Below are 18,372 nucleotides of genomic sequence, written 5' to 3' on the forward strand. Positions count from 1 at the left end.
TGAGACAGGACAAAAATGACTCATAAATCATAGATCATAACTATCAAATCAAAAGCTCTCTAATCATCTAATAATAATCATCTCTATCACATAATTTTACTTTCTCATTTTCATTCATTCATTCATTCATTCATTCATTCGCCTGTAACCTCTTATCCCATTCAGGGTCGCAGTGGGTCCAGAGCCTACCCGGAATGACTGGGCACAAGGCTGGAACACACCCTGAAGTGGATGCCAGTCCTTCACAGGGCGATGCAAACTCACACATTCACTCACACTCTCACACCTATGGACACATTTGAGTCGCCAATCCACCTACCAACATGGGTTTTTGGACCATGGGAGGAAACTGGAGCACCTGGAGGAAACCCATGTAGACACAGGGAGAACCTTTCTCATTTTCAACAAAGATTAAGTAATATTCATTTCCAATAATATTAACAGAGCAGGTCTCACAGCACAAAATCTGAAATATGGCATGTATTAATGTATATTACTCCAAAACCATTCATTTATTCATCAGCATCTGACCACAGAATTCACTGGAATTTTATTAATGAATTAATGTTCAAAATGTATCTTTTTCTTAAATGTTTAAAATCCATTTTAATACTTTACAAGAAAAGCTGTTCTAACCAATAAAAGTTAAGAAGAGTTTCTACTTCTATGTTTCTGGAGGTAAAGGAAAAGGGCTCACCTTTTTACAAAAAATAATAATAATAAAAAATTTAAAATAATTTAATTAAAGGGGGGGGGGAGTGTCATACAAAATTATTTTACCAAACAATGAGGAATTAGTGAACTAGCCTCACATTGCTTATAAAAATCCAGACAAAGGCAAGCATGCCACACAATATATCAATGGAGCTCTAAACCTCCTTCAGAATGTCGTTTTTGTGTGTTGTGTGTGTGAAGGCCTTTAACAAATGGGGGGACGGTGTGGAGCACTGGTTGAGACCTGCTCTGTGAATAGCTCTTGTTCTCTCACTGGAGAATGTGGGATGCCTGCAGAGAAGTGCTCTTTATGCTCAATACCAAGCACCCCCCCCCCCCCCATCACATACACAGAATAGTCCCTGATCCCAAAGACGTAAAAGAAGAATGTGGGGGGTACTTTAAAAACAAGCAAATTGATCTGTTCCCTTATCTACAATTGAATAAACTCTTTCTGTTTATCCTTATCAGTGCCTGATGAGGTTCAACCCTTCACCCCATAAAACATACACAGCTCTTTCCCTACCCTTGTCACTTAGTTCTCATTTATTCCATATTTTTGTATTTCTCCACCACAGCCCCCCTCTTCTACCTCACAGTCCTTCCCTCCAGTACAATGTCTATCTCCCTCAGCCTTTTTTTAGACCAAGGTCTGGAACTTGAGCCCATACAGACAGAAAGAGGGGGAGAAAAGATTGAGAGACTATGGAAGAGAAGAGGAGAAAAAAAGAACCCCAGAACTCTGGTTCACCTAATCACTCTTCATTGTGGTCGGGAAGCTATTTCTGCCATGGTTACATAAGCCTCAAAAGAGGCTCTGTGAGTCGTCGGGAGAAGTACGGGAAGGAGTATGAGTGGGTCTGTGTGTATATACAGGCGGAGGCCTCCTTTGCTTCAGCTGAAGGAAAAAGTTATGTCAAAACAGTCTGAGAAGCAGCAGATGTCACTTTGTATCGACCAATAAACCTTAAATACAAATTACGAAACCTCTATAGCCTATTTAACAGTCAAAGGGGGCTTTCTGAGTGATGGCTTTAAGGATTAAAGGCAGTAACAGAAAACAGAGGATGACAGGCAGTCTCCACACACCTGCCCACCTGTTAGAATACATAACTCAAATAGGCAGGAGTTGCGTTATAGCTGACACTTGTGGTCCACAACAGCAGATTCCTGACAATGTGAGACGTTAAATGAACATAACTCTTACAAATCAAGAGGTTTTACAAATTTAAATATGAATTTAAATATGAACAGTCTGTGATATATTTTATTATGTAGCTAGTTATGAAATTCAGTACAATTATGTTAGATTTATATTATATTAGATATCAACATTGAATTTGCACTTCCACCTATTCTATTCATTTTGGTTTTAACGACAGAAAAAAACAGATTTCAGCAAAACAAGGCTGTACAGAACAGCAATCATTTTATCTAAATCAAATCATACTATGCACTCTCTTCTTCTTACAAACATAAATGTTGGAAATACTGGAAGAATTTGCTTTTTCAGCTTTCAGAAACCACCAAGCGAGGAACCACTGGTGATAATGATTAAAATCCTTTCTTCTGAGAAAAGCCTACTCTAATAATCAGAATAATCTCACTAAGCCAAGCACCAATATGACAAATATATACAACAGCGGTTCTAACACTGGATCACAGAAACATTCGCTCACAGTAAGCACTTTAAATGCAGACCCAGACCCATTTGTTATAACATTTACACATCTCCAGTGAGGTCACTGGAACCAGTAGATTGACTCACCAGCTGCTGCTGCTGCACTTGAGTAAACTCATCTGTTCTCATTTCAAAAGTGCAAAGGTGGAAAATGACTCAGGCAAAAAATATTTAACTCACTGAACATTATCTCACTCCAGTGAAAGGCAAGTGTGTCTCATGTTTCTGATGCTTCATAGCAACATTAACACTTAAATTGCAGGGGCTACTTAACTGGCCACTTGTCCATGATGAGACTTCTAACTCATTAGCAGTTTCGGATGGGTCGAAGTTATTCCTAGACTGGAGCAGGAATGTGTTTAACCTTCTCGGCAGCTGTGCCCTCCACCCTTGGCGTGCAATATAGATAGGTTATCAGAGCCTACGCTGCCCAAGGCCAGGTTTCTTCCCCTTTGAGTTGTATTGTTGCAAACCAGCAGGTCTGCGTCAGCAACTACGCCAGCACTTCAGCCTGAGGAGGGACAGGCCTGACCAACTCTGATCTCTACAGCACAGTCAGAATTGGTTGGCCACATGTGTTTTGTGTTTCTAATCTGAAGCTTGTTTATATGCTTCTGTAAGGCTTAAGAGTAAAAAAAAAACTGACTAATGCTAGACTGGAGTATGGAGCTACTTCACTGCTCACCTAACAACAGAAAAACAGGCAGTAAACAATGTTTAACTGGAAATTGCTTGTCACTGACTCATGTCAAATTTGGGTAAAATAAATTTATATAGATATATATAACACACATCTGGCATCAGAAGATAAACACACAATATTTTTATGCAGTTCTATCTTTCCATGTTGGTTTTATGTTTGCTTCTTTTTTACCTCCTTTTATAACGTCAAAATTATATTTACTTTTCATAATCACAATTTGTGTACTAAACAGTGCAACAATAAATATAAATTATACATTCAACAGACTGTGTATAATCAATGGTAATATTTTACTTGCCACTGTGAACAAAGCTTGACAGAACAGTTATTTGAGGTATGCATGTGTTTTGCTTTCCTAATATGGTCTGATGACACAGTCTCAGGTCTGAAACACATGTATCTAATAAGAACTTTCAGAGAAAGAAAGGAAGGTGGGAGGGGTGGGGGGCAGAGAATTTGTGAATGTGTAATGCTGTACAGTAGAGGAATCCAAACAACCAGATCTCAGCTAAACTGTCTATCTCCTGCCAAGTGCCCCACATTCCCCAGATAGTGTGAGGCAGACAAAAGCATTCCATTCAAGAGCAGGTCCTGCCTAGCACCATAGTAGGAAACGAAGCTTCCCATCAACTTGAAAAGGCTTAAAGAGCAAAGGGAATGTAAATGATGAGAACACTGCACTCAGAGGCCAAGTTCTGAATGAAAGGGACCTCCTTTCCATAAAGCAAACTTGCACAAAAAGTCCATGGATAAAAAAAAAAGAAAGAAAAAACACTTGGGTGCTTAGGTCTGTTTTCCAACAGCCCCTACAATCAGCACCTGAAATTAGCAGAGAGAGCTTCATATGACAGGGAATGACAGGCAAGGCTAGGGTTTTATTTGGGGGAATTACCTAGTATGTGTTTCCAGTGCTATTACATCTCTGACTGTGATGTTATACGTCTGTGTTTCCATTAGAAAATGTCAGGTATGGAAATCAGTGAAACCATTGTTTAACTTGGCTTGGGCCTGAAAGGTTGGTCAACAGTAAATGTTATGAAAGATATCAGCAGCCTACCACTATTTTATTGTCTCTTCTGTGACCATCAAGCCTGTGGTAACTGTAGAAACAGAGTCTTACACACTTGAATCTGAAGGTTTTGTTTTACTGTTGTTTTGACTATAGAGTGCATTTACTCACGACTAATAAACAGAATAAAAAACCCTGGCAATGTGAAGGTCAAGCTGTTAAAGAAAGAATTGCTTTAGAGAAGAGAAAATGAATGTCCTTGTGTGTTCTAGAGTGGCTCCAAGTAACACGATAGGAGGGGAAGTGTAAATAACATTATTTACTACCTGCTTCTCCACAATGGCGTTCACTGTCAACTCATAGGCATTTGATTACGTATGGTAAATCACGGCTGTCTGCAGCTGGCAGGGAGGGGGTCGATAGTTACACAGTATTTACAGCTCTAATGGCATCAGACTTGCAAGAAGAAGAGGATTTAAAGAGCCATTCTTCACGACTCACACCACAAACGATGCCATTTAGTCTCATCAACAGCTCAGCAGCTCATTCATTGGCATGATGAAATCCCTCACCGTCTCTTTTGGGAGAGTATCAAGTACAGATCTGGAATGATTTTCTCATTTCTTGGAGGAAAAGTATCTCGTATCTTCATCCTCACTCATAAAAAGCTTCAGTGTTAGAGGAGACTGAAGGAAATTCATTGTTTTGGCAAAATTCACACACACACAACACTTGCAAAAAAAGATGGTTCTTCAAGGGCTCTCCGAAAAACAATGGTTCTATTTAGAACCATTACATATAAAGAAGCACTTGCTGATGGAGGTTGTGTTGTATATGGCTCTATATAGCACCAAAGTTTTCTTAGAGATTTCTTAGGTTACTTAAGAGTTCTGTTGGTGCCATAATGAACCATTTTTCAAAAAGGTGTAATGTAATCTCTCAATCTGAAGACCAATTTCACAATGCAAATGGCTCTGTAAATTCTTAAAAAAAATAGGGTTCTTCTGGGGTTCTTTAGTTAATGTGATGGCTCTAGTTAGAACCATGTATTCTATACCACCTCCTATTTTATACCTACTTCCATTCTGAAAAGGTTCTTTCCCTGATGAAAGGGTGCTTCAGACTGATGAAAAAAGTGTTAATATGTTTCTATGTAGCACTTTTTTATGGATGGTTCCCTATAGCACTAAAAGGGGCTATATACCACATTCTCCATGAATCTGAACCATTTCAACATGCAGCTAGTCCTATACAGAACCCATGGTTCTAAGTAGAACCACTGCCTTTACTAAAAACCGTTGAAGAACATTTTTTAAAGAGTGTATGTTTCTGAAAAGCATTGTCAAAATAAAACCATTGCCTTGACTAAATAACACTTTAAGAACTTTAGTTTTATAAAAGGGGACACTTTCGAAAAAGTCACTCAGATATCATCCAGTTATATATTTAATAACTGACAGTAGCACTGACATGTGAGAATATTTAAGACAGTGATATAACACAAAGTTTGTTGCTTTCTGTGTTCAATGTCAATCCCTGAGTTCAGGAAAACGTCTAAAAAAGTTCAGTATTCAAGAGAGATAGGAAAACAAGTTAAACCATCACTGCACTCCAGAAAAATAAATGGAAACCTCTTACATCTCGTGAATTTAACGTTAAATAAAACGTTGCTTTAACACAATATGAATGTTACTCACCGAACAGCTACACACTTCTTATATTAGCGCTGTTATGGGTTTTATATATGTGGTAAACTTGAAGCTGCTGAAAGTGTCAGTTATTCGACCCGTAACTGAGGTCTGCTCTGCCGTGTACCGTTAGTCACTTACTTTGTACTTCATGGCTCGTCCTGCTGCTCTCTGGAGAAAATATCCGAGAAAACACGTTAAAATAAATAAAAAATAAAATGCTGGACAATGCGGACAAACTTCAAAAGACCTGTTAAACAATCATGGTGAGGTAAACGTCTTCACGCCGTTCAGGTTCTGTATAACGTCTCCCGTTCTTTACTAGTGTCGAGTTCGCGCTTCTCCGAACAGCCTCCACTCTGAGCAGCACGCGTACTCAACACAACCATCTCCTCGACTCATTTGCATAGCACGGGTGCTATTGGCCAAGACCGAGCGAGCTCCCGGCCGTGAAGACGTGGCTCAGCCAATGAGCGAAACCAATACATTTACAAACAGGCGGCAAAAAAACTGGACGAATTTCCGGAAATTATGACGTAGGCCGTTTAGTCACCAGCCAAATTTACCCCTCTACACTCACTGCTTCAGTGTAAATACTCCCTGCGAAGTGTATTTAAGCCTTAAATGCTTTTATGGGAGAAGAATTTTAAAAATGGGAGATGAAATGTGAGGACACGTTTATATAGTCTGAAGTTGGTGGACTCCTGTTAACTGTTTGATTCTTTCACTCCTGCCCTTCAAACTGTCGGGTCTGCCACTGGACCTAGTACTATAGTAGCTTTTTTATCCTGTCTACACTCCAGCACTGTTCAGAATGGTTTCAGAGCACGTTCCCTTAAATGATAATGAGCTACAAACAGCTCACACACTGCAATACAAAGAGAGGCAAGAAACAGAAGCTTTAAATTCACTTACTTAAAAAAAAGGTATAATTCAAATACAGCAAACATTCAATTTCTGTTGCCATTTTAATATATTGATATTGGTTGTATTTATTCCCTCTAGTGACATTTTCAATACTGAACTCAGTATTGCACACCTGTAGCTCAAAGGTCCTGTCATTAGAAATGGGATTGTAATGGAATTGGTTCTTTAGCTTTATGAGCTAAGAAACCCTGGCTGTGTGAATCAAAAATCCTATTTGCAGTTTCAGTACAGAAATTCTCAGCCATGGCTGAGCTTATTTCGCTCATGATAAATCATAGCATATAAAAACACACCAAGGACATTTTAACCTGGTTTTACAATTTATTTTAATTACAGGGATATTTTATTATTTCCATTATATATGATATATATAATCAAATCAATGTTGGCTCTTGAATAGGAATGTATTTTCATGAACAAAGAAAATTTCATGGTGTGTTTGTTTTCAATGGGTCACACATTTAGATATAAACTAAATGACCAAAGGTCGGTGATCATTCTGTGCAATAAGTGAATACAGCTATTTTAAGGTGCACTCTTTGCGGACACAGACAATCAGTTGTGCCAACACAACTTGTTTAATCTTCTTAGCAAAATTAAATTAGATAGTCTGCAGCTGATGGTAAAAAAGCTCAATGTTAAGCAAAAAGCCCCTTTAAGAACATTTCAACACTATGAACAAAAAATTTATCATATATCTTCATATATCTTCTGTGCTGTCCTCAAAACAATCCATGTCAATAGTTAGCAATATTTCTAATAATACCTCAAATATGAAAAATATAAATATTAAATTAAGTCATGAAGCTATTGAACTCACCCTTTTCTAGGCATCCACAGGAGCCACACTGCTGTTCTGTAGTCAGAAACTGAAGACAACAATCTGCCAGGAAACAGCATCTCAGAGATGAGAAGAAGCTACACCCATCCGCAGCACGCGAAGGTGTGAGTGCACATTTTCTTATTTACCACAGACACAAATAACACTACATAATGCATTTACAGTCCTCTGTCATATTTGGACCTTTGGATTTTCTAAGTAAAAGTAAGTTAAATCATCCTCTGCATTTTTTTGCACAATTTCTTGTCGCATTCTGCATCTGGAACATAACAGTGTAATGGCAGAGCACGTATTTTGTGTGGGTTGGATGTGTATGCTTAAGGGTATGGTTTGCAGCATGTTGACCAGTGTGTCATTCCTCGTTGTTTAGAGTACGATCAAAAAATTTCTGCTGCTATAAATTCTAGAAATAACAGATAGAAGACGTTAGATACTCATCATCATATGTTAGGATTTTAAAAGTCGTGTAGTGTATCCAAAGTTTTACAAAGTCTCAAGAAATGGAAAGCTTTTCTCAAACCTCACACGTTACACGCATAAACAAGGCTGCTGCCCACAGCCATAACAAATTACAGGTTTTCATGGCAATGAGTCTTTCCATCACAACACCATGCGTCCTGTAGGAAGAGGAAAACAATGGCAGTGAGACAACAAGTAACGAAGTGCTTTCAGTGATTTGGTGCTGAGACTTGGAGCTGAGAGGAGGGCAGAAAGAATGGGCGAACGGGATGTTTCTGTAGGAAACAGGTGCACACCAAACAAAATCACACAATTCCAGGTCACAAAGCTCTTGCTGACGACTCAAGCAATAGACAACAGAGCCCAGCTGTGTGGAGCAGCAACAAGACCTTGTTTTCAGAACTGAGGGCACTGTTGTAATTACAAGACAATGACAACAACTGACAAGCACCATGAAATCATGTGCAAGACACAATTAGAGATTAGAGACGTTGTAAATACGTGATTACAGATCATACCAACCTTTTCTGTACTGCTGTGTTTTATTGTCAAAGGAAAAGAGAAAAGGCTTTTGTGAGAAAATCTCTAGTGAATAAATAGTTGCTTACAATATAAGCTTTTGTAAACAGCTTAAGCTCTACGGATTAAATAGGTCCACATTTCAGAACTAAATTTGTTATATTTTCACAGTCGTTTCTGAGTAAGTTTAGTTTATTCTCATGCCAAAGGTTTTAGATATTTTCTTACATTTGGGCTATTTTATCCATGATTGTGTGACATGTATCATTTCGGCCTGTATTGCTGTAAAATTGTTAAATCAAGGTATAGCTCTGCGGTTTTGGCCCATCAGCAGCATCTTCCGCATTTAAAACCTGGCAAGGATTCCCATTAAATATTATATTATCCATATTGTCTTACACTGCCAACATATTTGTTGGGGTTTCACACTCCACACACTACTGCATATATTCAAAGGCACCTATGGCAAAATTTCTTTTTATGTTGTTTTATGTCTGTGAAGTGAAAATGTGTACATATCCTCGACAGACATCACAGATCTGCACTTTGCAATGCAAAAATACAGTTTATATGCTGTATTTAGCATATTGAAAAAACACATTAAGCTTAAAATCTAGCTAAAATCTAGCTAAACTAGATAGCGTAACCAAGGTAAACATTATGGTTCATTAGAAAAATGTTTTTTTCCTAGTATGGCAAGGAAGTTGTTCTTGTATGTCAGCATTCCGTTCTTTTTGCAGCATTTGGGGATTAGGTACCTGGCTCAAGAGCACTATAGCCACGGTTTGAGGGAGGAGGACTGTGCTAGCAACCTTCCAGTCCCAAGACTGCATCTCTAACAATTAGGCCGTGGCTGCCACTGCCAATGGTGCTGTAGTCAAAAATCAGAAGATATTTTTGAAGTGAGCAAAAGTCACTATATATAGATGTAAGGATGTTATTAGAAATCAAAGACTGTAGACATCAAATTAAATGATTTAATATATTGCTCTTAGTTCTGTCAGGAACACAATAAAAAAAAGTAGAATCCCATTTTGTTTTCAAGTTGACTTATGTAGGCAATTTGATTTCCAACAGAGCAACACAAAATCTACACGCCACAGCCACAGTAAACAGGGTTGAACCCATGTAATGTTGGTTAAGGATAAGCTTAACTGTACCAGATTTGTTTATTTGTAGAGTCAGTGTGGACTGCTACAGTGTAACGGCTTCTGAAGGAGCCCAGTCTTAGCTAACATTCAGCCAATGTTCCAGACCCCTCGGTTTCCATAACGATAATCTCCGCTGCCAGAGAATTCGTGGTTGGGCTGCAGTGAAGTTTATAGTTGCAGAAGCCCACTGATGGCTGCTGGTGATAAAGGCTATTGAGTCTGCAAGCTGCTATAAATATGGTTGACCAAATTGAATACCTCGACTTAAAGCTTAACTGATTTTACCTTTTGAGAAAGTTATTGATTTTGTGTGGTTTAGGAGTGAGACATGTAGCTTAAACTTGTTCTTAAGCAAAAATATTGTAAATTTGTATAAAATAAAGACTAAAGTAGACACAACAGTAGCCTGGCAAAAATATAAAAATAAAATGAGGGATGTTTCAGTATCAGAATCATAGTTAGGTGTTTGTCCTTTGTTTTCAGGATATATTACGTATGACGTAAAAGTGTGTCTGTGAGCCAGAGATTGGTGTTCTGTGGTGGACTGTACAGGCCCCTGTGGACAACAATCCTTCACACTCTTGCAAAACGAAGAGAAAAACAGATTTATGTGCGCTTTCCTGGAGCCTTTCTCTCTCTCTTCCCCCCTCTCTATCTTTACACCCCTCTGACCCTGAGTGACCCTGTGACCAGGCAGTTTTGTGCAGGAATGCCAAACATTTGAAGAGCAGCACAGAGGAAGAAGTTGTTTATGGACTTTAACAAGACCTTCACTCAATGCACATTTGGCAGTGCTTTAATATATCACCACCATCTCACCAATACATCAAGACAAAGCTCTTTAGGGGGTGACTTTTCATTGTTTGGATTTGCCTTATCTGTAATAGCTTTGCCATTTTGTGTAAGGGAGCGCGTTTTCACATGGATTTCCAGACGGCAAAGATCTGTAGCTACTCCTTTAGGAAAAATAATGGCTTTTATATTTAAACAGTCAAATCAAGTAAAGCTTTAACCCTTACATGTCTAGGATTTACAATTATTGTTTTGCTATGCTATTTACGTTTAGTTATAGTTTTATGCAAAATGTTACATAATTGATTCCATTTACATTTAACTGTTATGCTTTATGAGGAGGTCTGAGACTGTATTCTGTCATTTCTGTCTTTCACAGCTTGTGTAATCTGTGTAGAAATGCATGAAATTAAATGAAACTTTCTTGAACAGCTGCACATGAGCTTGTGCTCAGCATGTCCAATGCCAAACATCAGTATTGAGCAGTAGAGCAACTGTAATCCTTGTGGGAATGAAGTATCATTTGGAAAGAGCTGACATTTTGATCCATAGTAATCATCCAACACCTGTTTAAATCAATGTGATTAAATATCACAGCAAAAAGAAAGCATTTTCTTTAATATATGCATTACTTTTGCTATCACACAGATGATACTGGTGTGTGTGTGTGTGTGTGTGTGTGTGTATGTGTGTTTTATATGTGAGTGATGATGCTTGGTAGGGTGTTGACAGTTCCATTTAATAGTGTGAGACACCCTGTGTTCCTAAGATTGAACTGTTTTGAGATCCACCTCTCTCTCTCTCTCTCTCTCTCTCTCTCTCTCTCGCTCTCTCATATAATCCTGTACCCATGTGTAAAGCCCCCCCAAGTGTGACATTAAAGACCTGGAGGAAGAATAGGGTTTGAGCAGATCTATGTAAAATGGAGTAAACTCTTTCAAGGACTTAAAAAAAACAACACCTAGACACACAATACCTAAAGATTTCACACTTAAGAGACAAGAAAATTAAACTCCTCTCTTGGTTCAGATGTGAACAATCTGCAGGGCTGTAGCTCAATAACCAGAACACAATGAATGGATGAATTAACATAACAGTGTTCACTAAAAGAAAAAGCGACAGCCAGAGCAAATTTGTGATACCACATTGAATTTCAGGTCGTTCATGTTGGCAAGTCATGAACTGATGCATCCTCTGTATTTTTCGGAGCGAAAACAATATCCAGGTACTTGAACCCTTCTTGGAGTTCTTGAGTATTGGAACATACCTTTGGCAGTGGAAGATGGTGTCGAGTGAGAATGCATACTGAGAGACGACCCAGGTGTTTTCCACTGCATACATTTCACACTACACTGTCAGAAAAAAGGTTATATAGTTCACCAAAGGTACAGACAGGGTAAATGTACATTCAGGATGTACACTAGTGGTTTTAGAGTCCAGTTGTGTTTCTTTAAAGGTACATTATCTTTTCAAGAAAAAGAGGAATATATTGTCATAATAAATTGTCATAATAGAACTGGAGAGCATTGGGCCGGCCGCTGAGAAAACCACACCATTACTGAAGATGTTTGACACTATGTGGAATATCCAAAGATGAATATAAATATAAATAAAAAGTTTTCCTCTATAAATAAAGTCACAGGTCAGAGATCTGAGATTTGGTTGCTACAGTGACTGTATTGGAAAATTTCAGGGGTGAGATTTTTGGACTACTGTCTGTGTTTGTGGATTCCGGGATGGAGAACAATGCCAGACATCACTGACTCCACACACAAATACGCAATTACATATCTTGCATTCTTTTCTCAGTTGATTGTTTTTGTTTTTATATGTTGGGCAACAGTGATGGATCAGCTCCCTCAATCCCAGAGCGTTCTTGTAAAGGGAGGATTCAAGACTGGCCTGGAGCTCTGAACAAAGGCTGGAGCGATGTGGTTGTAGTCTGACCTCCTGTGGGTTATTTATGGAAAAGATCCATCCAGGCTTTAGTGCTGGGAATGCTGCTCTGTTTGGGGTTTCTAAACAGGACCCATAAACCAGTTCTGTTACATAGGCTGAGCATAGCTGACCACATGGTAAACATAGTACAGCTTCAGAAGTCAGCTTTAATTCAGAGAATTGCTTTTATATTAGCAAGGCCTGGTTTCATACATATGCAATAGGCGAAAAGTGGACTCCTGCTTATCTGATATTTCTTCTAAAAAGTAGTTAATTAAATAGGTTTGTCCCCCTTTGCTGCAGTAACAGCTTTTACTCTTCTAGGAAGAATTAAGACAAATTATTGGAAGGTTTCTGTTTAGATTTATCTGCATTCAGTAACATAAATGTACGTAAGCTCAGATATATATGTTGAATGATTCCACAAACACCACTTAAGATCTCCTAGTGCTTCCTAGTGCATCACTCCAGAAAAAATAGTTCCCTTGTTATACAGCCCAACGCAGCGAGGTTGAATACCTCTCTAGTCTACACTTGACATTGAGCATGGTGACCTTTAATATACATGTATACATAATATACATGGTGACCTTTAATATCTTAGACAAGTTTTAAGACCTACAATGTATTTTCCATTTATGCATTTTGTATCTTTCATATCAAAGCTTTGTAAACTATGTGTAACTACAATAACTACATTTTGTTTAATTTTGCTATCATTTTATATTGTTAATATTTCCAATAGGGATGTTCAAAATGTCACTGTATGTTAATCAGTTTTAAAATAAGGGCATGTTCTTTTCATGGATGAAAAACTCCATTCCACATCATTCCAGTTGATTTGGATGATCATCTAAATGCTAATAAAATTGGATGAATTGACTTCTCACTACATGCATAACTAAATGTTTTCAACATTGTGTTTTTCATCAAGTTCCAGTACATGAAATATGCACACACAGACATTCAAGAAGCCAATCCAGCAGAATTCAGCTAAAAAATCTATAAACCTGCAGCCAGTTCTGCAAGGAATAGATATTAGATGGTCAGTACATATGTGGGCAGTGCATCTGAGAGTAATATAAATCTGAACTCAATTATAGTAACCCATTTTTTTATTATGGAAAAAACAATTGAGGACCATTTTGTGGGTCTTTACACTGAAAGGTCACTCATGTTATTTTTAGTACAAAGACAAACACACACAGACATCAAATCCCACAAACCTAAAACCCCAGAAAGCACTGGGCAGTGTAGGCATATATGGCTTCAGGTTTATTGGTTTTACACACACATACACACTCACACTTTGCCAAAAACTGTTGCCTGACATTGTAAATCCCTGCTCTCTTTTAGATTTGCCATATTGTGTAGACACAAACAGTTCACCATGCTGTGGTGAGCTCACTGACCTACTTTTGCCTGTTTGGCAGTGGCAGTGTGTACATGGTTAAAATTTTGGCTACTGTCTGGAGAACGGTATTTAAAAAAAAAAATTGAGAATCTACCATTGTTGGTTGAAAATGCTTTCTTTTACAAACAATTTTCACCAAATAACAACAACACAGTGATCTCTTCATGCGAAATATAAACACCTTCCAGCAGTAGCACAGATAATGGTCATCTTAGCAATTTAACAACACACCATACGTCTGTGGGTAACTGGACTCTCTTAACAATACAAGCAGCAAAATATTTTGGATGCTCTGGAGAAACCACATGGGTCTAAGGTCACAATGCCCAGTACCAAGCCCCTGCTAGTTCTTTTGAGTATTTTAATGTAAACTTTTATTTACCTATTCTCTTGTTTATTATTAGTTAAATTATTTTTTCTTGTTTTTTGCAATGTACAACATGTGTTAAGATGTTATGGCACCCTTCCAAACAATGAGTGGGAGTACATGAGGTTGAATGGCATTGAAAAAGTTGAAAAAATGGCATTGGTTTTGAATAGATTGTGTTGAACATGTTTGTTCTTGTTGCTGGTATATTCATTGTCAATGCAGATTGTCCTGCTTTCTGAGAACACACCCACAAGGAAGTCCCCAAATTTTGTGTGTGTTAACAGGTTTTGATCACCACAACTTGCAATATTCTTGGCACACACATATGTGTGAACTATTAGCGCAGTGCTCTGCTAAGAAACAGGTGATCACGTTTTTCCATTCCTAAATGAGGCCAATACTTTATGTGGAAAATGGCTCAACGCTACGCTCAGATCCTTTTTGTCTCTTACATTCTCCCCCTTTCCCTGACCCTGAATTTTAGCATGATATAAGACAGGAAAAGTGCATTCTGTGACTTGTGGCTTTTGTGTAAAGAAGATCCAGTCATAATATTGATTACAAGCAAAGCAGATCAACTTTCCGGAGACTTGGTCATGCAACTCTTACCAAGGATAAAAACATGTTCTCAAGGATGTGGCTTGCTGGTACGAATAGCAGCAATGATGAAGAAATATTTGTTGGACTGCTCATGTGGCTGAATTCAATATGAGCTAACCTAACAATGTTAAAGCATTGGCCCTGTAATTGGGAGATCGCTGGTTCAATGCCTGCCAATGCCTTTAGCTATCAGAGTTGGGGAGAGGGAAAGAGAGAGAGAGAGAGAGAGAGAGAGAGAGAGAGAGAGAGAGAGAGAGAGAGAGAGAGAGAGAGAGAGGTACAAGGTTTCTATCAGCTATGACATATGTTATCCCAATAGAACCTAGTCTAATTTTGTACAGTCTAGCACTGATGCCTCTCTATATATGCGATATTAATGAATTTACCATATTACATTCTATATTATATTATCTAATTATTATATATTATATTTACTATATACAATATTAATTATACATGCACATTTCTTTTCAGTTGTACTTTTTAATCATTTGTGAATAGAAGATACTAAATGTTGCCATTGTGGACGGGGAATTATAGCAGATTCAAGCTGTAAACAAGAAGCTGCTCTAAAATCTGTTCAATTAGGCATGGAGTTTCTGGGCAAAGATGTTGTCTTGATGGCAGATTATGTCTCTGCAAAATATTATCTTCATCAAAGCTGACTTCACATATATGTAGATCATCCATCCCATGGCCACTGATGTCCATTTTATAATGCTTCAGTACAACATGACATGGATTTTTAGATAAATTTCCCCTCACATTTTGTCACATCCAAACTTTTTGTTGCAGGCAAAAATGTATATATATATTTAAATTACCAAATAGGACAAGGTTAATTGAAAACACAGAAAAGGTTTTCTTTGTCCCTTTGTCGGTTACAGTTAAGTGAATGAAAAAAAATGAAAAAGATTTTAGTTTTTATTCCATTTTTAGAAAATGTCCCAACTATTCTGTAAATGGGGAATTTGGGTCTTATATTAATGATGCTTCCTGTTACCTCAACATTCCTGTGAAGAACACAGAATGAGTCCTACTGATTGTTCTGATATATGTAACATGTCAAGTTAATTAGTAAGTGGAACAAAAAACATAATACTTACATTGATCTGTACTTTACAGTCTGGAACGGAACACACAAAAAAAGCTGTTTCCCATGTGCAAAGACCATCACGGAAGCCACAGGATTCAAACATGTGTTTGGATTGGCCAAATCCTGCATTTTAAAAACGGAATGCAGCTGGGAATGGATGAAAGTCGGTCATATTTCCATGCTTTTGGTCTGGCGTATGGATGGTTCTTCCTCTCTTCTTACTTTTCATGTGAGCAGTGCCATGTTCACCATATTATGTCTCACAATGCTGTGAAAGATCACAGTACAACAGGCAAAGCTCAAGGAACAAGTGAATATGGATTAATGTGAGTCAAAGTATGTATACACTTGTCATTTCTGTAATTAGCAATTGTACCAAACCAAAGGAAAGATAGCTAACAGAATGAAGGTTGTGAAGCGCTATATATCAGTGAATGTAACATTATTAGCATTAGTTTGAATATATATCCATGTATTGTACAGGGTGGGCCATTTATATGGATACACCTTAATAAAATGGGAATGGTTGATGATATTAACTTCCTGTTTATGGCACATTAGTATATGGGAGGGGGGAAACTTTTAAAGATGGGTGGTGACCAAGGCAGCCATTTTGAAGTCTGCCATTTTGGATCCAACTTTTATTTTTTCCAATGGGAAGAGGGTCATGTGACACCAAACTTATTGGGAATTTTACAAGAAAAACTATGTGTGTGCTTGGTTTTAACGTAAATTTTTTCTTTCATGAGTTATTTACAAGTTTCTGACCACTTATAAAATGTGTTCAAAATGCTGCCCATTGTGCCCATTGTCAATGCAACCCTCTTCTCCCACTCTTCACACACTGATAGCAACACCGCCGGAGAAATGCTAGCACAGGCTTCCAGTATCCATAGTTTCAGGTGCTGCACATCTTGATGGTATGGTGTGGTATATGGGGTACCAAGATAGTGAGGCCATTCTTCATCAATGGAAACCTCAGGGCCATTGGATATGCGAAATTGCTACATGATGATGTGTTTTCCTGTCTATGCACTGAAGCTGGCACGTTCCCTGAGTTTTTCCAGCAAGATGGTGCACCACCACATTATGGGGGTCAGGTCAGAGCATTCCTAGATGAGCATTTTCCTGGAAAGTGGATTGGTCATCGTGGGCTAGTTGAATGGCCCCCAAAGTCTCCCGATCTGACCCCCTTAGAGTTTTATCTTTGAGGTCTTCTGAAGGCAATTGTCTATGCAGTGAATATATGAGATGTGCAGCACCTGAAACTATGGATACAATTTTGTTGAAAAAACAAAAAGTTGAATCCAAAATAGCTGACTTCAAAATGGCTGCCATGGTCACCACCCATCTTGAAAAGTTTCCCCCCTCTCATATACTAATGTGCCTCAAAGAGGAAGTTAATATCACCAACCATTCCCATTTTATGAAGTTGTCTCCATATAAATGACCCACATTGTATATTTGTGTGTTACAGTAATGCACAGTGAATCCTATTGAATAGTGTCAGTGATAGTTGTTAGCATGATTGCTAGTGATAGTTTTAGCATGGTGTCATTAGCCACAACATTATTTTTCATTTGTTATGCAATATATGTCCAAATCTTTTTAGACAACACTAATTAGTGAAACCAACTTCTTTTAAGCATATCCTGAACACATATTTTCAGTTTTGCACCCACACACAGCTTGTATAATCTTAATAGAATAGCATTAGCAATAGCGGGCACAATTGTTTTAACTGAAAAGGACATAATTATTTTCAAAATATCATGCTTTGAACATGGTGTAAATATAATTTTGAACTATTATTTTAAAGGAACACTAGGTAGTATATCACCTTAAAATTACAGTTTTAAAACAATTGGGATTCTTCGCTGACCTGTAAATGGGAGAATAGATTTTAATGTCGTTGCTATTCTGGGATCACTGCAAAAATGGCACTATCTAACTTTTGGAGAATGGTTGGAAACCATGCCCCATTTTACAAACTTCCCTTCGATTTCAGGGCAGTTCTGTAAATATATATTTTCGTTCTTTCGAGGGAGCCCAGACAGGCCTGCTGTAACCACGTGGGGGAGCAGACATTTGACTCACTACTTCTGGATGTATTGGGGTGACATCCCACCACTTTTGGTTCTGTTTAAGGGAATGATTAGGAAAAGAAAAACTCACTTGAAACACTTCAGAGCCACTCCTAGCCCTGACCTTTAGGTGTGAAAAGGCCGATTCTCTAATTCAGAGGCATAAGCAATTAAAAACTTGATTTCATGATTTATGTAAGGACACATAATATTTGCTAAATGGGGAGCATTTCTTGCTGCTTCTAGGAAGTTTACAGGTTGATATCTGAATGGCTTATATGATAGTTATATAATTTCTGCAGAATTCAGTTACTGAGTAAATAAATGTGTTATTATTATAAATGTGTTGAGTGTTTTGGTGTAAAATGGTCAATTGTAGTGACTCA

The 18,372-nt window shown here is 38.0% G+C and overlaps 1 protein-coding gene across 1 annotated transcript in view; it reads right to left on the bottom strand.

Moving 5' to 3' along the window:
- Positions 1-6,134, bottom strand: part of nedd9 (neural precursor cell expressed, developmentally down-regulated 9) — a 33,127-nt gene extending 26,993 nt beyond the window's left edge. Inside the window, exon 1 of the mRNA XM_066674566.1 lies at positions 5,937-6,134. Within this exon, the coding sequence (XP_066530663.1) occupies positions 5,937-5,948 (12 nt within the window). The 5' untranslated portion in view covers positions 5,949-6,134. The remainder of the gene's footprint in view (positions 1-5,936) is intronic.
- Between the last annotated feature and the right edge of the window lie 12,238 nt (positions 6,135-18,372).

Source organism: Hoplias malabaricus, chromosome 6, assembly GCF_029633855.1.
Source record: "Hoplias malabaricus isolate fHopMal1 chromosome 6, fHopMal1.hap1, whole genome shotgun sequence".
In the NCBI taxonomy this organism is placed as follows: Eukaryota; Metazoa; Chordata; class Actinopteri; order Characiformes; family Erythrinidae; genus Hoplias; species Hoplias malabaricus.